This window comes from Gymnoscopelus braueri (genome assembly GCF_963280865.1).
Source record: "Gymnoscopelus braueri genome assembly, chromosome: 3".
NCBI classification, from domain to species: Eukaryota; Metazoa; Chordata; class Actinopteri; order Myctophiformes; family Myctophidae; genus Gymnoscopelus; species Gymnoscopelus braueri.
The window spans coordinates 21,248,636-21,271,958 of NC_137612.1; the positions used below are offsets into that span (position 1 = coordinate 21,248,636).

The following is a 23,323-nucleotide window of genomic DNA, read 5'->3' on the forward strand; positions in this document are numbered from 1 at the left end:
CAGAGACCAATGGAGGGGCAGGTGCTCAAAGATCATAAAAGGGCACGTGCGTGCGCCGATCTAGGGGGGTATACTTTTGTGGGGCTCTCGTGCCATTTCACACAAGAAATGTAGTAGGCCAACACAATGGAAACAAGAAAATCCTGCTATTACCCCCCTATCTCATCTGCCCCCTGCATCTCTATCACAAACATGTTCACTTTAAGATGAGGGCAAACTAAAGCCAGGACCCAGTTTACTTAATTATCCCATTGAAATAAGGGAAAACAATTAGCCTGACTCTGTACAAACCAAGCTAACAAAATCTCATGAAATGAACACATCAACGTTTTGTAGCTAATCTGCACACAACGGGAAGTGTAAAAGCAACAATTTATTGATGGGAGAGTGAACTTACCATGTTTGCACTTTGCATAGTGCCTTTCTCAAGTTGTTTTCAATGCAGCTGCAAGATTAACAAGGTGGGAGGGCACTTAATGCACCTGATGCATCACTGCATCAGGTTAAAAGTGAAACAAAAACTGATGGCAGCCAACTCATTTGAATTATAATATAGGCTAATTATAATTAATAACAAGACCAGGAGACCTGGTTCTGCCAGACCCAAAATGAAGTCCTAGTATGTAACACACCTACAAACCACTTTATAACTGAAGTTCATGATGTCATGAATAGTTCGTGACGAAAGGGGACGTCACAAACTTCTTTTTGGCTGGGGCCGGAGGACAAATGGCCCCTGCCCATGTATGGACGAAACAGGTACAAAGCCTCATGTAAGCCCGACCCCTTGGGTCTGGCAATGATAGTGAAATTATTACTATTTGTCAAATGTTCTTCTTTATAAGGGCCCAAAAAAAAGAAAGAAATACTGTCCATGATACTGACATGATACTGACCATGATACTGACCATGATACTGACATGATACTGACCATGATAATGACTATGATACTGACATGATACTGAAATGATACTGACAGGATACTGACAGGACACTGACAGGATACTGATGATACTGACCATGATACTGGTTCAGAAATGGATTGCACACATCCAGTTCGTCGCTGGTGAGAGTAACAGTTCAAAAGATCATGTCTGCACAACAGAATCCTAATTTTCTTTTTTACTTTATAACACAGAAAAGCGGTAGGTTACAGGTGGTACAATGTTTCAGCTACACATGGCCTTCATCACCTGAAGTGTTTTAAAGTAAAAAAATGCAATGCTGTTGCGAGACTTTTATTATTTTGAACTGACATGATACTGATGGTACTGACCATGATACTGTCATGATACTGACATGATAGGCTACTGACATGATACTGACATGATACTGACATGATACTGACATGATACTGATGCTACTGACATGATACTGTCATGATTCTGACATGAAACTGACATGATACTGATGATACTGACACGATACTGGTGATACTGTCATGATACTGACCATGAAACTGACATGATACTGATGATACTGACATGATACTGGTGATACTGTCATGATACTGACCATGAAACTGACATGATACTGATGATACTGACATGATACTGGTGATACTGTCATGATACTGACCATGATACTGACATGATACTGGTGATACTGATATGATACTGAAATGATACTGACCATGATACTGAGGGCTCTCTTCAGGCACAGAGGGCAAGCTGGTGAATCCACGGGCACCTTCCCCCATCATAACAGGTAGAACGTTATAGACAGCCTAGATTAAGAATTGTATTCAATGGGGCTCAGCTTGATCCCATAATATTATTTTTAATATTAATTATTAATTAATTAATGTCCAGACTCCCTGCTACTGCATTCCAACTATCCTGCTGGCTCACTCCAAGGTTATTATACATAACTAAATCTAACAAAATAACAAAAACTAGAATTAGAAATACATTAGTATTTAGTATTTAGTTATATAGTCAATATATAGCTATTTTCAAAATGTGTCTTTTTGAATTTTACCCCTGACAAATACCTCATTACAATAAGAAAAACTAAAACTAACACTAAACCTAATTAAAACTAAACTGAAACTAATCCTTTAAAAATAAAATTAAACTAAACCACTTTGAAAACAAATCAAAGCTAAACTGAAATTGAAAACAAAAAGTCAAAACAAAATAAAAATAAAAACGAAATAAAAAATCTAAACTATAATAACCTTGGCTCACTCCACCCTGGCTGACACTCCCACATTATTCTGGACCAGTGACCTCCTGTCCTTCCCCTGCACCATAGGAAGGTGTTTAACTTTACTGTTTGTTTTAACAAACAAACAGTAAATCCATAACATAATGAAACACAAGGAGTAATAAGAGATGTGTCATAAGAATACTTTTTCATGAAATTAAGTCTTAAACATAGATTTAAAGTGTTGTGTTTTTAGGTTGTATGGCTGTGCCCTTTGTGGTGGACTGAGCAGTTTAGCAAGATTTCTTGAGCTGATTTGGTTTTGGACTGATTCTAAAATATGTTTAAAAACATGGTGTTAAGCTATATTCAAAGGTTATGACACATTTCTGTATGACAACAACATTAAAAGTTAAGCCTAATTTATACTCTGTAGTGAGCAGCGGTATCGCTCGCTGAAAAGAACTGATCTTGTATTTTTGATTGAATACATTATTAGTCAGAAATGTAAACAGCACGTGGTCAGACATTAAGGCTAAAAGGATAATGTGTATTAATGCATTGCTCTTTGATATGGCCTACACAACATCTGAAGATCACATTAGATTACATGCTATATTCTAAGGCATATTAAATGCCTATTTGTGAACTTGCTCCACTTACTTGTGAGCTTGCAGCTCATGACTTTATACAGTAGCCTATTACTTGCTACATAACTCAGTCATAAAACCTTTTAACTGGGCAAAAAACATGTTGCACATAGCTGGCTTGTTGATCTCTGGACGACAACAATGACCGTCATTGTTACTTTGTTGTGCTTGTAGGGAGTGAAGGTGGCTGAGCTGAACACCGGCCCATTTATGCTCTCTTGTCTTTGATACGACTTTTACAACTAGGTTTATGGGGTTAATATGGCCTGTAATAATGGACTGTTATTGAGAAACTCACAGAATTACTGAGGTCAAATGAGGATAGCACAGGCCAGGTCAGGTGACTCACATTGGTAAAAATTCAAATGTGATTTATTTCACCCCACCTCACCTTCCTATCTTACACCACTCACAGCCAAACTAGCTGTACCTGTTGCATTTAAATTATTTAATTTTTGATTTGCAGTTTACAGGCCGATCTGGGTGGTCCCGCCCCTTGAGGCCACCAAGCTATCCTATCAAATCACTGGACTTCTATGTTACATAATTAGGGTTCATGTGCGCAGCTCTTTCTAGGGGTCGAAATAAAGAGACACGGATTTGTACCGGTCGTTCTTTTTCAACCAAGCAGGGGAGACGTGGGTCCGCAGTAGCAGGAGGGGTAAAGTTGGTCTTTATTAATAGCTTTGCGATTCTGTGTTAAAGCTCTGCGATATCGACCATGACATTGAAACATGCGCTTGATAGTTTGACATGTTTGAAAGGTAACCGGAAGACTCGCCCCAAAACACGCTCACCCCCATTTTGTTTCCCGGACCAGCGGTTCTTGTATTCTTGTATTTGTTTTACTGAGGATAAAATTAGAAATAAGTTTAGGGTTAGGCATAGTTTTACTGAGGTTTAGTTTATGAATAAGGTTAGGTTTTGGCACCGTTTTACTGGGGTTACGTTTAGGAATAAGTTTAGGTTAGGCATAGGTTACTGGGGTTACGTTTAGGAATACCAGGTCCAGGAGGTGAATGCCGCCGGATTTTCCCCGTGGCGACTGTGTTTTGGGGCGAGTATTTTGGTATTCTTTTTAAACTGTCAAACTGGCTTTAGCAGAGTTTCTCGGTACAATAATAGTGCCTGCACTTAATGTAACTATACTAACCACCACGGACGTGATATAAATAGAATTGCTCATGGATAATAAGTGCTTTGGTAGTCTAGCGTTTAGACCGTTTAAAAGAACGGTTGTAGACGTATTATTGTCTGTCTGCACGTTGTCCGTTGTTCAAGAGCTGTCAACTGTCGCTAAACGCTTCGTGGATCTGATTGGTCAACCTGACTTGAACTGTCAGATCATTTGTGATTGGCTGCACGCAGTGTTGGAAGAAGTACTCACATTTTGTACTTAAGTAAAAGTATTAATACCACAAGGTAGAAATATTGTTACAAGTAAAAGTCCTTTATTAAACATTTACTTGAGTAAAAGTACAAAAGTGTTGGCATCAAAATATACTTAAAGTACAAAAAGTAAAAGTACTCTTTAGGCAGAATGTCCAAGTTCAAAATGTATAGAAATCTTTTGAAAATAGCAGATCTACAAGTTCACAACGCATCGCGAGCATTTTGAGCTTATAGATCTGCTATTTTCAAATGGCTGAAATGTATATAGGGCTGAAGTGGGTAATTTATGTTTTGTAAGAATAATAAAAATCTACAAAGTAACTAGTTTCTTAAGTTTTCATATAATTGTAGTGGAGTAAAAAGTACAATATTTTCGTCTGAGATGTAATAGGGTAGAAGTAAAAGTATTGACAATTGTAAATACTGAAAAAAGAAAAAAATACCTCAATATTTTACTTAAGTACAGTGCTTGAGTACATGTACTTAGTTACTTTACACCTATGGAGCACACAATGGATGTCACAAAGAAAGATTGATAGCTAAAACTGTATTGTATTACATTGTGTAATACTTTCCCTGAGGTTATGCCGTGGTGCATTTTGCTCTCCTCTAGAACATTGTGAGAACATCTGAAGATGAAGATCGCAGTGATTGGTCAGAGCATCTTTGGCCAGGAGGTGTACAAGGAGCTGAGGAGAGATGGCCATGACATCGTGGGGGTCTTCACCATACCGGACAAGGATGGCAAGGCAGACCCACTGGGTGAGAACAGTCATGATGACATCAGCAAGTGTGACAAGTGTTAGGTCTACTATCAGCTGTGAAATACATGGCAACATCATGAAGTTCAAACTGTACAGAGTTGAAGTCCTTTAGACTTCATTATAACCACTTCTCAAGCTTTGACTGTAAGTGAAGAGTAAAGTTATCATGCTTTATCAAAGTTATGTTTGTTAGAGTCAATTATTTGACTTTTTATGTGGAACTTCAAACATGAGGATGCATTATAGAACAGACTGAACTATTCTAATCCTGACATCAGCTGGAATTTAGTCACCCCACCTTTGTTATAGTTTCTGCAAGTAGAAATAAAATCACTATTTCTGTTATCAGAGTCAACTTGGTTGTGGATGTTTGACAGTTCAAGCTGCAGTCATTTTATCACCTGCTGTCACCTGCTGTCTCCTTATCATGATCCTGTTTCCCAAGACACCACAGACCGTTATAAATGTGTCTTTGGCTTTGCTGTGGTTATATGCTATCTAAGGCAATCCTTGCAAAATAGGCATCTAACATAAACTGATAATACATATAATAGGTGGATGTATCATGTAGCATCATGGTGATGCAACTTGTGACCTAAACAAAACAGCTGTTTCATTACAGTAGAAGGCTGAAAAGAGACACAGATAGGAAAATAAGCAGGTGCGCCTCCTCTGGGCGCTTTCCTAAGCAGTGGGTGCAGCCCTATTAAGGCAATGCATAACTGAGCCTCTGTCTTGCATCCCTCATTTTGGAGAGCTGAGATTTCCACCTTGGTGTGGTTCCATTCTTTAAAAGAGACACAGAGGCACAGATAGCTGACAAGGGAAGTTGTCGTGAAACTTCTGTAAAGCAGCCATAAGGCGTAGATTGCCATACTCCTTTACCTGACATATAGTCTGATTTATTCTGATATGTCCTTTCCCACTTCACACAGCCGCAGAAGCAGAAAAGGATGGCATTGCTGTCTTCAAATTCCCTCGCTGGCGACTAAAGGGTCAGGCTATCCCAGAGGTGGTTGCGCAGTACAAGGCAACTGGCGCAGAGCTCAATGTCCTGCCCTTCTGTTCCCAGTTCATCCCCATGGAGGTCATTGACCACCCGAAGCATGGCTCTATCATTTACCACCCCTCCCTGCTACCTCTCCACCGGGGGGCTTCCGCCATAAACTGGTGAGCTACTGGCAGTCATGGCTGCACCTGTGATGGTTCAGCAGATGGTAGCGACATGAGAAAGTTAAACACAATGGTTCCATCTCATGCGGATAACATTTCTAGCCTTCTAGAGAAAACGGCAAAATAAAATATCAGATGTGCCTTCCGTTTAGACGGCAACGGCATTTTTGGGGGTTGAAAACGCAAGAAAGTGAAACCCCCTTCCAGAGTGGAAATCTCTTGAAATCTTTTGAAAACGCTCCGTCTCCATGTAAACAGGCAATACGGGGGAAACCGCAAAACGTGTGACGTCATAGACTCACATCACTCATGCTATTACATTGTGTAAACATTAACAAACAGCTGTGATAGGAAGTAGAATGGAAGTGGTTCTACACATGCGTGCAATGTTGATGCTAGACTCAGTTGCCCTTTTTATACTATTTTCAAGGGAAATTGATATTTTTGCTGACCTGGCTGAGTCATAGTAATAGGTAAAAATCAATCCAGCTGCACTACAGTATGTACATTATCAGTTAATTCTCAACCATCTGCCCGCACAGGACCCTGATCCATGGGGACAAAAAAGGCGGGTTCACAGTGTTCTGGGCTGATGATGGGCTGGACACTGGACCAATCCTGTTGCAGAGGGAGTGTGATGTCGAGCCTGATGACACTGTCAACACCATCTACAAGAGGTTCCTCTTCCCAGAGGGAGTCAAAGGCACTGTAAGTCTGCTGATGGAAGATGCAATCGTTCTAATTAAAGGTTGTAAAAATCGTAAAAGAAATTAATAAATAATGGCAACATACTGCTCTAAATGAAGATTAATGTGTGTAAAATAAAGCACACCTACATGTATGATATGGGTCGGCAGGTGGAACAGGTTATCGATCTGTAGCGTCTGTACTGGAAAGATATTCATAGTCTGCCTTCTCTGTTAGTAACCTCTCTATCTTAATTTCCCAACATAACAAACACTGTAATAACAAAGTCCATAAAATTGTGTTGACACTGCATGATGAAACTATAAAGAGGGTGTGTGACAACACACCCTGGCCAGTGGTCAAGCTACAGTAGCTGAACATTTTCATGAGACAAATTCAAACCATAGATGTTACTGATAATGCTGCACTTCCACAAAATACAGTTTAGATTTTCCAGTCAATGAGTGCAGTTTCAGTCAATGAGTTATTACCATGTTTACATTCACTCTGAATGTTAGAGGGGCATTTCCTTGACAATGAAACAATAATAACAAAAATTGGGTTGTTTCCAGGTGGATGCTGTGCGTCTTATAGCGGAAGGGAAGGCCCCACGAATCACCCAGCCCAAGGAGGGAGCAACATATGAGTGCATACAGAAAAAGGACAATTCTAAGGTAATGTAGTGTCTGATCTACACTGTCACTGATATATTTCTGTGTATTTTGGTCTGATTATTGCTGACACGTGGACAGCTTCTCCGAGGGACCACATGGCTGAATACAGCCATTTCACTTTCTCAACATTATGTACCAGGACAAGTTTTTCATATATTGTCAGAAGAATCCACTTTGTGTTCATTAATGTGCAAGGTGATTATGAGACCTGTTTTGTCATGCAATGTCCGTGAATAGAATCACTACAGTACTTCTATTTTCTCATTCACGGCACGCATAAGCAACACATAAAGACGATCGACTACATTTGGACATATATCATGCCCAGGTAGCAACAGTATACAACCCAAGGTCCAACTGTACCAATGCTTTAGAAACAAACAACAAAAGCTACGATGTCCGAACTACAGTTAAGATGGTGGCACATCTACTGTATTTTACTGTCCAATCCTGTGCACCATCTGCTTTAAATAGCTTAATTATTGCCATTGTCAACTAGTCAGTATTTTACCTGACATGAGGGTCTACGTTTCATCAAAACATTGTGTACCTCTTTACAGCTGAAGAAATTGATGAGAGATTCTTATGCCTTTGACTATTGACAGATCGACTGGAACCAGACTGCTGCGGCCATCCACAACTGGATCAGAGGCAACGACAAAGTGCCTGGTGCCTGGGCAGAGGTTGACGGACAGGTATATGTTTATTATATTCACATAAAAAAATGATAAATCGCAGCTTGCTTGGCTTAAATAAGGTCCTGCGTATTGTGAATTAGTCGGAAAGGACTGGCGAGTTATCCTAGGTGATGCATTCTTTTTTGAGACAGCTCTCATTACAGACTGCCATGATTTTTGCTTCAGAGAATGATGGTGCATTTTATGAATTTTATAACACGGCAAAAACAGTATTCATACTGTATTTAGCAAGTCTATGATCTTGGATAATTCAATATTTGTTCTTTAACTGACTCTCATAACTACAGTGTAAAGTACAAACACTCATATCTTATGGTATCAAGTTACAATTTATGGAACTGCACCTTTAGCAATAAATGGAAACATTTTATTGTAAGATTGGTTTACACCTAAAAGAGCTCTATTTCATGAGAGAACTATCCATGCTTACCCAGAAAATGTAATATTATCTCAGTAAAAACACATACTGATAGTGCACACAAAGGTAGCCTCCCAGTATTTGAGTCTCTCTAGTGTTGTTTGATGGAATGACACAGTCTTGCCTCTGTTTGCTAATATGTTTGTTCAAGAAGACAACATGGTGGCCAAATATTTGAAGATCACAACAGTAGCATATGTAAATTCCATTTAAGGGGGAATTCTCACTTCAAATACACTGTGGTCTGTCTCTTCTCCCATAGAAAGTGACTTTCTATGGCTCAACTCTAGTTGACAATGGCACCGCAGCAAACGGACAACCCCTGGAGATCCCAGGAGCCAGTCGTCCTGGCATTGTCACCAAGGCGGGCCTGGTTCTCTTTGGCAATGATGGCAAGACTGTAAGTTGAGTAGAAGGCAACATGCACACCACTTGACTTTATGTCTTCCCAAAGAAAAAGTTAATTCCCACACGCACTAACGATCTCAGCATTACTTTATTGAAAAGAAATTAAGGCTGTAAAAGTTACCTCACCTCAGACATTCATTACAGTACTATAGAGCTGTTCTACAAAAAGGTATACACCAGTGTGTGTGTGTGTGTGTGTGTGTTTGTGTGTGTGTGTGTGTGTGTGTGTGTGTGTGTGTGTGTGTGTGTGTGTGTGTGTGTGTGTGTGTGTGTGTGTTGTGTGGGAGAGACACACCTTTTATAAACTTATTTTCATGAACATTGGTACCACAATTAACAAACTTCCACTAACTAATAAGATCTGAAGCTGTCAGTTCAGAGTCCTGTCTTCTGTCCAGTCAGTCAGTAATTTGGACAGGTATAAGGTATAAAAAGCAGTTGACATTGAACAGTGGAAGATTAAATAAAGGAACATTGAATGGAACCAAGTAGAATCACATTCATGTATGAAAGGTTAAGCATCCTTTTAATAATGCACCAAAAGTGAATGCACCAGGTTTACAATTACATATAGAAATTGTCTCAAACTTTTGAAATGTACAAACTAATGAGGCAGGGAAGAGTCTTAACGGTGCTTGACTCTGTTGTACTAACTAGAGCATGCTTAAGCCTGCTGCTAAAGTATATACTTGCTGCATGGACAGTCAAATTAATCTTCCATTGAAAAGTAAAGCATGTTCTTTTGAGTTAATAGCAACAGCCTATTTTCAGATTATTAAAGACAACTAGCACAGTATGTAATAACAAATCTCCTCATAAGCTTTTCATTGACTTTTTTTGTGATGGCACTTTTTTTTTTTACCTCCATAGTATACTTGCAGTGTCACCCGTTCGATAACAAATCTGCAGATATTTTATTGCACCTATTTTTCCATTACCCAACATTTTGTACACTGCTCTGTCCAATCAGGCTGCTTTCAATGTTACTATATCTCTTCTTGTACATGATTGTCCCCAGTATTCATGCAAACAAATCCTCAATATGAAATGACATCATTCTTAAAAGTGCTGGAAGTGATATTTTTGGTTAAAACAAAAAGTATTTTGTTAAAATGTTAAAGTATTATATTCTGATAGTAACAAATTAACTATATTTATCGAGTGTTCGGATCTCTCCATCTCTCCAGTTCTTTTTGTAAACAGAAAATACATTTTCTGGTGGGGACACCAATTTCAACCAATCAGGAGAGAGAAAGAATATATTAGCCTAAAATGTGTAGTGTTCCACTTCCAATTGTGTCTGCTCATTTATTCATTTTCATAACTTCCAATTTCACTTGTTTATCTTGTATACCGTGTTAGTTCTCTCTCCCGATTGGATCAAATTGGCATCCCAACATGAAAATGTATTTTCTGTTTACTAAAGAGAGCTAGAGACAGGGAGACGACCTTTTAGGCTGTTACTGAACAAACACTCTATAGCGATGATTACTTTCAGAAAATAGCTATTTAACGCTTATTTTAACAAAACATATCACTTAAAGCACATTTAAGGAGTTCTTTTACCTAATATCATTGACCTACTATCCTTGCCAATATACGTTATAGGACTGAACTGATTCTTTGTGTAAGCCAACCTGGAAGTTACTTACACCATGGGTTCCTGTGGCAGATTTCCATTGGGTTGGGGATAAATAAAGGTTTAAGATGTGCTCTGTAGAGAATAAATTATTCCCATTTTGTTAAACATAACTTTCACAAATCAACACTTTTTACAACATTTGTACATTGGGCAATTATATAAGGCAGTGTGGTCTAGATGTTAGAGGAGCATGCATTGCTGGTGGCCAAAAGGTTCCCAATTTGATCCCCCACACTGGCAGGAACATTTTAAAGAAAGCACATACCAGATTAAAAATGAATGGTTGAGATATTAATGGGAAAAAGTCATGGAACAAAATGTTTAATACCCTTGGGCTTATTTGATTGGTGTAGGGTAATTAATCACACCTGTCAATTGTGTGCCCCATACGTATGTACTCCCCAAAGGAAGTGTTCAGTTCATCAATCATTTCAGCCCTGTCGCCGACAAAGAATGTTGACCGTGTGCAGCTCGTGGAAAAGTGGAGATATTTTGCTAAACACACGTTTTCTGACAGAACTTTCAAATGGATATGAAACTAGAGGACAATATCTGACTACAAGTCACAGGAATTAATTATTGGGGGAGTACACGACACGTGCAGCACAACAACTTTAACCGCTGCAAAGATCAGTGCTGCTACCCGGGTGGGCATAGGAGCGATCTATGGCTGCGTATTTGGAATACATGAAATGTATGTAATATCACAGCCATTCTAGGGCTAGGCCGGGTCATACCAAAGACTGAAAATGGTACCCAATGCCTTGTACATCAAGCTGCCTCACACTACAGAAACAGGAGATAGACTCCTGCCCTATGGGCCACATGGCTCGGCAAGGCTTACTTAATTATGGGGGGATTTTGCAGACAAAACAAAACAAGAAATATGTCAAGGGAACCCTTATTTCCAGATTTACTATGGAGGGCTGGAAGTTTTAACCGAAAGACCAATGCCATGAACCATTTGCATGTGCTTGTTCATCAACAGCCTTTCGGTAAATGTCTCATCACAATCCAAACATTTATAGGGACTCTTCCCAATATGTTTGGCAAAGATGTGGTTCCTCATAGTTGTACCTCTATTAAATGACCTCAGGCAGACATGGCACCTAAAAGGCTTCTCTCCTGTGTGAGTTCTTTCGTGGTCTGTCAGATGGCCCCTTTTTTTAAAACCTTTCCCACAAAATGTGCACTGAAAGGGCCTTTCTCCTGTGTGCACTTTCATGTGAGTGCGCAGCATGCTCTGGCAACTCATATGTTTACCACATATCAGACAGTCAAAGTTCCCCTTGGTTTGATGCGTGATGAGATGGCCCTGAAGCAAATCTCGTTGAGTGAAAATGTGATTGCATATATGGCAGCGGTAAAAGTTAATGTTTAACTTCTTGGCTTCAGAAGCGTTGGGGTCTTCTGCCGAGGAGGGGTTTGGCTCACATTTGTCTTGAGCCTGTGTGCTGCTCTCCAGTTGCTGTACTGTTCTGATAAGTTCTTTAGTTAAAGAGTCCCCCTCGTCGCTATCCTCTGTCCATGGTTGCCCCTCATTTCCCCTGGCCCGGAGCTCTTCCTTCTCCTCCTCTTCTTCCTTAATCTGGCCTGGGTATTTCTGTCCCACACTGGGGTTGCTGTCCTGCTTGCCATGCTGCTTCTTGGGGGACCTTTCCTCTGTTGATGTGGGCACAGATAGTTTCTGGCAGTCTGTAAGGGCACAAATAAAAATGTGTTACCACTGGCCTGTACAGTATCATATCTTTTCATGAGGCCCAGAATTCCTAGCAATGGCCCTGTCCATGAGATGGTCAAGCTTAAACACATTTGCTGGAGTAGTAGATTGCAAACAATATTGTGATCTTGGATGATAGTTGTAAGCCTTACAGCGCAAGGTAAAAGATGTAGATTTTGGTGGAGATTGTAAAATTGATGCTGTCCCTCATAATTCCATAGCTGATGTTGAGTTGATCAGCCATCTCGAGTTGGTTGTTATGTATGACAATGTCACACAAACCTTTACATAATCGTCATGTCAAGTGGATATCAAATTGCAATAGCATGGAAACAAATGATGCATCATATGAATTTAATCCTAAACTTAAAGGGATATTTCACTTTCAAACATGTTTGGGGTCATTTTAACATCTACTCTGGCTTTTGTGAGCACCCAGACAGTTTTTAAGTTGCTTGATTCAGTATTTATAATATATATATATATATATAAATAAGTGCTTTAATTAATTAATTAATTTTAACAGACACGCCCCCTTCCTATACAAACCCATGGTAACTTCTAACTTCATTTTAACCATGTTAGATTAAATCAAAACACCCATCCTTGGTTCTGGTGACTGATATTGTCTTTCTAATGCGTGAGAACGTTTTTTAAATATATTTTTAGGAACATGAAAAAATAAATAATAACGAAAAAACGTGGCTGACAAAGTAGGTATAGTCTGATTACAAGTCAAGTTGATGTCTGACATTTTGAATATATTTCTCCCGTGATATTCCTGTAGTCTCTCTCTAGGTCTAGGACATGCATGTCATACTGAAAAATATATTTTTTAAATATATTAACCCAAATAAGTAGGCCTCGATCACACACACTGCACGTAGTAGTAATTTGTCATAAAGACGTTTTATTGTGACGTCTCCGGGAGATTTTGCCCTAAAATGTGCCATGTTAGTATGTTTTAGCAGGCCTTGTTGTTGACAGTAGCGTTGCCACTTGCCAGTAGTGATGTTACACTTTAATTGGTGACCCATCGAAGTCGGTAACTGCAGAGGTCGCTGTTTTGACATTTTCGACAAATTCGCGGCCGAGAGATGGATCTCTATGCGCTCAACAAGCGAGTTTACCAACATTTCAAAACTGTCGACAACCAGATTGGAATGTTTCCACCATTTTAGATAATGACAAAACCGATACGAGACCCTATGGAAACTTTGCCATATAAAAAGGAAACAGCGACCTCCCTGCAACACATAATTCGATAGGTTAATTATGTTAGTGTAAACACCTGCCAAACGGCGACAGAGAACCATATGAGGTTGATGAACAAACCTGTTCTCTGCAGTCTTATCTCTGGTTGGTAGACGAGATCCAGCAGCTTCTGCAATCTCTGGTTCTCCACCTTTGTCCGCTGCACCTCTTCATGATAGTCAATTATTGTTTTTTCTACAAACCCAAATATTTCAATGGCAGCTGCAGTTAGTCGTTGTGTAAGAAGCAAGTTAAATGACTGTAGTGTATCAGTAGTCATTCTGCACGGAAAAGAGGCCTTCAAAAAGGCAATACTGAAGTTTAAGTCACTGGTTTTACTTAGAATATGTGTATGCAACACATTTGCTACAAGAAACAGCTGCATATAAAGAAAGACGAAATATTGCCACCTAGTGTCAGGGGTTGTACCAGCAGACTGCAGTTGGGGGGGAACGGGGAGGGTCATTTCCCCCAAAATCGTATTCCCTGTCACATTTTCAATCCCATAACCTTTCCTGAATTGTATAGCCTGTTGGCCTACATTTGTCCTCACCACTGTATTTCATACATAAGAGGATACGATAAACCTTTATTGAAAAAGAAAAAAAGAGAGTCAAGAACTAATTGAAGGTAAATGATAATTGATTCAATAAAATACTGAGCCCTCTGAATGGATGAATGTGTACTTCTATCATCAATAGATATAAATGTACAGTGAATATTATGTATGCATATACAATAGAGTACACCTACAGTATGCCAATGAATATCAACAATTATTAGATATATAATTTGGAAATTGTATATTAATACACTTTCACATATCCACCACTGCACTATAGTGAATGTGATGTGTTAATCAGTCCTTGTCTTTTTATATAAAATAATTTAAAAAAAAGTTTAATAATAATAACTAAACTAACTAATAACTTGATAACTTCTACTTACTAAAGGGATGGGCAGGAAACTGAACATTCCTGATCTACAGATTATGTATAAGCACAGAGGTTAATCAATTGAGATCTACATTGTATTAGGCATAGGCATTGAATTGTTTGCTTAGTTATATGAAATAGGTTACTTTTAATTACATTACATTACATTACAGTCATTCAGCAGACGCTTTTATCCAAAGCGACTTACAATAAGTGCATTCAACATAGGTAGGGAATGAAACTACTAATCACCAGAAGTCTTAAGTGCATTCTCTTCTAAAACAAGCAACTAAGAGTATACCTAGCGCTGAGGTAAAAGTGCAATATATCAGCTACCTACTTTCTTAAACAGATGAGACAAATAGGAAAATCAAATGAGCAAGAGCTAAAACAATAAGTGTATCGAATAAACAAGATCCAATAAAACAAGAGCTCGTACAACTAGTGTGACCGTGTAGATCGGCCAGAAGGACCACTGAGCGACAAGGCGGCAGACCGAAGTGGTCGGGCAGGGGTGTAATTACACTATAGTAATCAGTAGCTGTGTTTGACTGTCCTATATTTCTAATTTCTCAAGACGAGACTACTAGTGAACACATTGCATGCACTTATGTTTTATCTCTCTTTCTCTTTGTTCTGTCTCCCTCTCTCTCTCTCTCTCTCTCTCTGTTTGGGTGCTGCCGATGTGCAGCTCTTAGTGAAGAACCTGCAGTTTGAGGATGGGAAGATGATCGCAGCATCACAGTACTTCCGCTCTGGGGAAAGTGCTGCTGTGGAGCTCACAGAGGAGGAGAAGGCATTTGCTGAACAGATGAGGGTAGGTATTCTGTCCCTTCTACAGGCCACCCCCTTAACCTGAGGCTGATTCTACAAATGCCCTCTAAATCAGTAGTTCTCACACTTTCAAGATTTTTCTAAAATGTTCAAAAACAGCAGATGTTGATGCTCTGTGAGCTTGGATATCTGCAATTTTTGAATAGCCAACGCTAAAATAAAAAATGACGCAGATGCTTTCCCAGTTTTAAAGGGTTAAAGCAGTCTGGAATGGCACAGAATGAAATGGAAAACCTTTATTGTAAAAGTGTATTAAATTGTATTAAATGATAGATTTTTATTCCACAAATAGTAGTTTTGCAAGAAACATGTTTCCGTAGCCATTCTGTGCAGAACAAAAGCAGCCATCTCCTGCTCACTTCATGTGGTGTGTTCTTACAGGCCGTTTGGCAGAGCATTCTGACTAATGTTGCCCAGATCGAGGACTCCACCGATTTCTTTAAGTCTGGTGCGGCCTCCATGGACGTAGTCAGGTAAAAAAGAAGCGCAAAAGTGTATTTGAAATGGGATTCATAGCAAAATGCCCACATCCCACTCTCTTTTTCTTAATCTAAGATGAACATTAATATCCTTAGGCTACCTGGTTTTTGTATCATATCCTACCTTCATTCTCTTCATATATTCCCACCTTCCTCCATTCATTCCACTTGCCAAACACATTTTTCTCTCTCTCTTTCTTTCTTTCTTTCTTTTTTCTTTCTTTCTTTCTTTCTTTCTTTCTTTCTTTCTTTCTTTCTTTCTTTCTTTCTTTCTTTCCCTCTTCTTCTCTGTCTGTAGACTGGTGGAGGAGGTGAAGCTGCGGGCCAGCAGCTGCCAGCTGCAAAACGAGGATGTCTACATGAACACTACCTTCCAGGACTTCATCCAGAAGTGTGTCAGAAAGCTCCGTGGAGAGGACGACGAGGAGGAGCTGGTCGTAGACTATGTCAGTCTCAAAAGTTTATTGTCATATACATAAAAGATAGCGCCAGTGCATTTCAATGCAACATAAAGCTAATCTATTGGACAACCTAAAACCTATATTATATAACAGAAAAGAACAATATACAACCAATACTGTGAAACAGTACATCGAATACAGTTCATAGCAATAGTGCTCGACAGTACACATGCCAAGTTTGAAGTGGATCGGTCAGACGGTTCTCAAGATATGCGGGGGACAAACACACAGAGATTCCATGCATTTATAGTGATAACATTATCATCATCATCATCTTTACTCCAACAGCTCTGCTTTTATCAACCCACTGAGTTGTCACTCATTTAACCACTCAAACGCTATATACTTCACCGACTGATGTCACTCAATTAACAACTTAAACCCTATATATATACTTCATCGATTGGCGTCCCTAGCCTAGGGGTCTACACACACTAGGCCCCTCCTTTTTTCCTTCGTCACCAAATCTCTAGCCGACTTACAAGCTCACAACATGTCACAAAGCGACACCTTGTGAGTTTATAGATCTGCTATTTTTGCCAAATGTTTGACTATTATGACATGCCCAGAATAGGGAGATTAGGGTGTAAGTGGTTAAATAGCCTGTTCTACCCTTCTCATCCTTACTTCCACTGGAAACACAAACCTTTAAGTTGTGATGTTATCCTTTAAATCACATTACAGATTGTTTGTCTCTAACTACCACTACAATATGCATCAAACCATCATCTGCATTTGTTTCTCTATTTTATCTTCAGGTGGAGAAGAATATCAACAACATGACCATCAAGATGCCCCACCAGCTCTTCATCAATGGAGAGTTTGTTGACGCAGAGGGAGGAAAGACCTATAAGAGCATCAACCCCACAGACGGCACGGTAAGAAGACAGAGACATAAGCACACATCAATACACACAGAGAGACAGAGAGTAAGCCAGGACAAATAATACACAGACTGAATGTTCCTACAGAGTAAGTGGCAATGTATAATACCAGTACGTGTATTTATTTGTCTGTAATTTGCCCACCAGAGGGTGCTGTGGTATAACAATGCACACCTCTAGAGTGCCTATATCAGTGGTTGTCAAACTTAATTTCAAGGACCCCAGAGTGGTGCTCAAGCTGTTCCCCTTCCAATTTTTGTCTTTTGTCTTTTGCCTCTAGGCTATTTGTGACGTGTCTCTGGCCCAGATCAGTGATGTGGACAAGGCTGTGGCAGCTGCTAAGGAGGCCTTTGAGGAGGGAGAATGGGGAAAGATGAACCCCAGAGACAGAGGCAGACTCATCTACAAGTCAGTCCTTTCACCAAATTTCACCAGACATTTGAAAGTGTTTACCTGACAACTGTTACATTGGGCCTCCTAATTCTGGCTCTGTACTTGCCTTATACAGAAACAAATAGTTTCTGTAAGGAAATCTATTTGTTGTAAATTATGATTATTACCACCCTGACATCTCCGCTCAAAGGCTGGCTGACCTGATGGAGCAGCACCAAGAGGAGTTGGCCACCATTGAATCCATCGACTCTGGAGCCGTCTACACCCTGGCCCTGAAAACTCACGTTGGAATGTCCATCCAAACCTTCCGCTACTTCGCCGGATGGTGCGACAAGATCCAGGTCAGAATCACACGTTAACCACTTATATACTTACTTTGTCGTATGACAATAGTGAAAATAGCCTTTCTACAAGCTCACAACGTGTTGCATCGCACATATTTGTGTGCTTGTAGATCTGCCATTTCCACTCAATTTTTTTGACAAAAAATAAATTATAATAATAATTATTATTATTATCAGTTTTTGATTTGATTTTGATTTTTACTTCCCATTCTCTAATCCCAGTTGAGCCACATTTGTGCTTCTGTGAAAAAAGTGTTAATTGACTAACCTGTTGTCTAGGACAGTCATTTCATCTCATGGGAGTGACGGACACTTAAGATTATCTCAGGTGATGTCACTCACAATGTCTTCCTTGACCTGCAGGGCTGCACCATCCCCATCAACCAGGCCAGACCCAATCGTAACCTCACCTTCACCAAGAAAGAGCCTATTGGGTGAGAGCGGGCGGTTGGAAGTTATGGATTTATCCAAAAATAATACATTACAAACCCAAAACGTACAGATGTTAGGCGTTACAGATGTGTGTTTGCCAGTTTCTGAATGAGTGATTCTTCCCCCTGTCAGAGTGTGTGCCATTGTGATTCCCTGGAACTACCCCCTGATGATGCTGGCGTGGAAAACTGCAGCCTGTCTGGCAGCTGGAAATACAGTAGTCCTTAAACCGGCTCAGGTCAGCACCCCCAAACAAAATGCTATTTGAAATTCTATCAAATCTGAGAGTTATCATGGACATTTCTAAATGAAAACAAACAAAATCATCAAGGCAGGAAGAATGATACGGCAGGGAAAATGAGTGAGCTATAGCATTTCTCGGAATATTTTAACACAGCAGGTGTGACTCATAAAGGCAGAAATACTGTCATGGAATTTGGCTCAAAGAATATAAAAAATAAATAAAAAATATGGAAATTCCCTTGGTAAAAAGGAGTGGGAACCCTACTTAGTGAATTACATTATGTTCATACCAATTGAAATGAAAGTATAAGACTTTAATTTAGTTAAGACTTTGTTAACATTGCCATTGTGCCTGCAGGTAACACCACTGACTGCTGTGAAGTTTGCTGAGTTAGCGGCGAGGGCAGGGTTCCCGAAAGGAGTGGTTAATATTCTTCCTGGAGCAGGTAGGAGCACATACACAAAGAATATACATACTCAGAGAATACACACACACACTCACGGCTAGGCGTCCCTCACATCTAGAGTTTGGGCCGATACGGGCCCTCACACCTACATCGCACTGCCGATCCGACTCATATGCCCATATATGGAGACTCTACTGTATATCTGATACATATTTGGGCGTAGATGCATTGGGAACTCCTTATATGGTTATGGCTGAGTCATGGTGACATGAGGTGACATGAGGTGTCAGAGGTCCGCCTGCCGGCCGGCCCGCCAGTCCTCCCTTAAGCCAATTTTAATATAGGATATATATACGTGTAGATGGATGGATAGCGCAGAGTTTTTTTTGTCATTAATCTGGGAGTAATCTGTCCACCAGGCTCTCTTGTGGGTCAGCGCCTGTCTGACCACCCTGACGTACGCAAACTGGGCTTCACTGGCTCCACCGAGATTGGAAAACATATCATGAAGAGGTGAGAGACTGAGCGGTTTTACATTTGAATGTCTGAATACAAATGAACATTACACTCTCATTATAAGCATTGTACACTACCGTGTGTGTGTGTGGGTGTGTGTGTGTGTGTGTGTGTGTGTGTGTGTGTGTGTGTGTGTGTGCGTGCGTGTGCGTGTGCGTGTGCGTGTTTTCACTCCAAAGCTGTGCAGTCAGTAACGTGAAGAAAGTATCTTTGGAACTGGGGGGAAAATCACCCCTCATCATCTTCAGTGACTGTGACATGGACAAGGCTGTTCGCATGGTTTGTACATTTTGTTAGCAAGGTTACTTCATCCTGAATGCTATACTTTGTATTGAGTTGCAATTGAGTAATGTGTGCCTTGCAGGGTATGAGCTCAGTGTTCTTCAACAAGGGAGAGAACTGCATTGCGGCCGGCAGACTGTTTGTGGAGGAAAACATTCATGACCAGTACTTGCAGAGAGTGGTACGTTTATCTCAGATGCTCAGAAAAGTGTACATTCTTCAGTCAAATCACAATTTACCTACATATTGCATAACTATTATTACAGCGCAGATAAAAGTTAAGTGTCTTGCTCAGGGACACTTCAACACATTGATTGGGCGGACCTGGGGGCGAACTGTTGTTCTTACGATTTCTAGGCGGCTTCTCTACCAACTTAGCTAATGCCGCCCCCACATACTTTATACAGTCTATTGTATGTGTAGAGTGTACACTGGTGATTTTCATCATTTTTACCTTCTGTTCTGCTTGAACAGTTGGCAAAGAAACTGTGTAAAAAAAAAACGTCTGTTTCCTGCATATCCTCATTTTGACATATTTTTCTGTCAGCTTGAGGAGATTAAGAAGATGAAGATTGGTGACCCCCTTGACCGCTCCACAGACCATGGTCCTCAGAACCACAAAGCCCATCTGGACAAGCTGGTGGAGTATTGTCAGACAGGGGTGAAGGAGGGGGCAACCCTGGTACGGGGAGGCAAACAGATGGCCCGACCAGGTGAGGCACATTCCATCACTGAATATTACTACTATCACTACAAGCGGTACTGCTATTGACACTAATACTGTTAATATTTAATTATATATTTGCTAGGAATTGAACTGTGTTCAACTAGAAAAAAAATGACACACCGTTGGAGCCATTCCTTAGTCTGTCTGCGTCTGTATGTTTTGTGTGCTTGTCTATGCTTTAACACCTATTTCGTGACTGTGCCTCCAGGTTTCTTCTTTGAGCCCACGGTCTTCATTGATGTGCAGGACCACATGTACATCGCTATAGAGGAGTCTTTTGGCCCTATCATGATTATCTCTAAGTTCAAGAGTGGGTGAGTGGAAAGGCCAGTTCCAGGAAACCCAAAGCATCCGTAATTCATTCCAACATTTACCTTGTATCCCTACTATATAGTTAACATGATTCATATAAAACTTAACTCACTAGTCACATGTCATTTCTAACCCTTCATTTCAGTTCAGTTCAGTGCATTTATTGTCACAGGGTGGAAGTTAGATTTGTAGCCAGAAATAATAGCATACAATACAATATTTATTTTAATTGAAAACAATTGGCTGTGAAGACTACGGTGAGCCAATGGCTCTAGATGTAAAAGAGTTTTTCCATCTATTGAAAAAAGGCTGAGCTTCCATTAAAATAAGCAGATTCTATTGGCTGTTGTTCTGTGCGTTTACATTAAACTTTAATTTATTACCAAAGATGGTCTCCATGTATTTATAAAAATAATAAATAAATAAATAAAGTATTTATAGCAAATCTATGGGCTTGCAATCAATGTAAAACCATAATACAACTAAAATGGGGTTTTGTTTGGACACTGTGGTGATAGTCAAATGCCATAACTTATATATTTGTTGATTCGTTTCTGAGCACCACTGCACAAAATCCTCAACTATTGGCCCATGCTCAGTGTTGGCTAACTATCTCCTCCTTCCCACAGTGACGTGGATGAAGTGTTGAGGAGGGCCAATGCCACAGAGTACGGTCTGGCGTCAGGTGTGTTTACACGCGACATCAGCAAAGCCCTGTATGTCAGTGAGAAGCTCAACGCTGGCACAGTGTTCGTCAACACTTACAACAAGACCGACGTGGCCTCGCCTTTCGGAGGCTTCAAGCAGTCTGGCTTTGGCAAAGACCTGGGTAAGCTATGCCACTAAACAGTATGTACATAAGTAACTGGTATGCTGAAAAAAAGGTTTGTAGTATATTGTATTTTGCGTTTTAATGTACAGAACTTTAATTGCACTTTTGCAGATTCATTTTGCTCTTATGTTCTATTTTACCCAGTAAGCGTAGAAAGCTTGATCTTCTTACTGTTTGATTTGGTAGCACGCCCAGTGCTTGTTGACCTTCTGGTAGCATCACTTGTAAGGAATGTAATGAATCCATGGTGTTTCATTCCATGCCTTCACTTACTCCAATAGGACAAGACGCACTCAACGAATACCTGAAGACCAAGGCTGTGACCATTGAGTACTAATCCCAAGACCTGAAGAAGACTAAAGTCTAATTCATACTTCGGTGATAAAGTGTTGTGCGACACGTCCCAGGCACAAATTATGCAAATTCGTATTTGTTCATAAACATTAGTGGCTACCTGTTTTTATGAACAAATACGTTTGGCTGTCATATTATTCACATAATGTAAATCTCAGCTAAGCTTGGCTTCTGTTAGAAAGTGGCTTCTATAGTTACAACGCTGTCACTGAACAACATTTTCGTTGTTGGGGCTCAAAAGGTGTCGTCATAGATCGGCCGTTTTGCTACAGTACATTTGAATTCTGAAAAGTAACAGTTTTGGACATATGAGGTTTCCACTCGACACCAACCATAAGCCCTGTCAATAGAGTTGTTCCCCTTCCTTCACCTGTGACTACTGATAGTAATGTTTGCTTTTAAATGTTTTTTAATTTGTTGACTACATGAATCCACACATCATGAATATAACATTAATAATGGTCTTTTTTTTAAGCTACATTGTAATTATTAGTATGTGTTGTGTCCTTAACTATGCAAATAGAGAACATGTTTCTATATGTCCACAGACTGCTGTTTTGTAATCATTATAACTGACTCACAAGAAGAATTTTAATAAATTGTATACATTTTCTAGTTTTGCTACAGTAGGTACGCATAATTTAAATAAATGAAATAACATTTCCAAGAGATTATTTTTCCTCACTCACAATTCATGGAAAATACAACCACTGCTCCACTTTAAGTTTGTACAAATTGATTTTAACCGATATTTGGAAATGGAATATGCACCATTTCTGACTGTTAAGTGAATAAAATTCACAAGATAAAGTAATTTCAAAGCAATATACCATTATTTCCGCTTTGCTAAACATTCACTACTGTATATAAGTATGCATAAAGCTTTAATATGATGTTGGGTTACCATGAAATGTGTGAATAGCTCTGCCTTGGACTCCCTTAATATCTGCCTATTTTCTTTTCTTTTTCTTTTTCTTTTTTTTGTGTGTACTGTAGTAGTTCAGGTGTAGTATTAGAACTTTACCTGAATGGCTAATAGGCTATTACATCTAGCTCTTCCATGAGGAGCAGTTATCTATGATTTGCAGGTTTGGCTTAGTGCCTATTCTATAGGTGGCCACCAGAGGTCATATGTCCACTTTCAAGGCAAAAAACAACAACTAAAGTGACAGCAAATTGGTGAATTACAGTACATGGAGAGAGAAGTGCTCTTATGCTTCTTGCAATCAAAGAGATGGATTACAGCAGAAAGTGACCAAC

At 39.7% G+C, this 23,323-nt stretch overlaps 2 protein-coding genes across 2 annotated transcripts; one reads left to right on the top strand and one right to left on the bottom strand.

Moving 5' to 3' along the window:
- Positions 1 to 3,346: 3,346 nt before the first annotated feature.
- aldh1l1 (aldehyde dehydrogenase 1 family, member L1) lies at positions 3,347 to 22,830 on the top strand. Its single transcript, XM_080423271.1, has 23 exons — positions 3,347 to 3,459; positions 4,804 to 4,952; positions 5,890 to 6,124; positions 6,670 to 6,835; positions 7,387 to 7,488; positions 8,094 to 8,183; positions 8,867 to 9,004; positions 15,255 to 15,380; positions 15,779 to 15,870; positions 16,175 to 16,322; positions 17,096 to 17,215; positions 17,502 to 17,629; positions 17,805 to 17,955; positions 18,322 to 18,392; positions 18,523 to 18,628; positions 18,992 to 19,079; positions 19,460 to 19,553; positions 19,736 to 19,835; positions 19,921 to 20,019; positions 20,386 to 20,551; positions 20,774 to 20,879; positions 21,507 to 21,706; positions 21,991 to 22,830. Exons 2-23 carry the CDS (start codon positions 4,826 to 4,828, stop codon positions 22,044 to 22,046), a joined length of 2,709 nt encoding a protein of 902 aa, XP_080279397.1. The 5' UTR covers positions 3,347 to 3,459; positions 4,804 to 4,825; the 3' UTR covers positions 22,047 to 22,830.
- LOC308081680 (uncharacterized protein) lies at positions 10,853 to 13,973 on the bottom strand. The gene is made up of 2 exons (XM_080423272.1): positions 13,710 to 13,973; positions 10,853 to 12,349 (listed from the first exon to the last, which is right to left on the bottom strand). Exons 1-2 carry the CDS (start codon positions 13,906 to 13,908, stop codon positions 11,571 to 11,573), a joined length of 978 nt encoding a protein of 325 aa, XP_080279398.1. The 5' UTR covers positions 13,909 to 13,973; the 3' UTR covers positions 10,853 to 11,570.
- Positions 22,831 to 23,323: the final 493 nt, after the last annotated feature.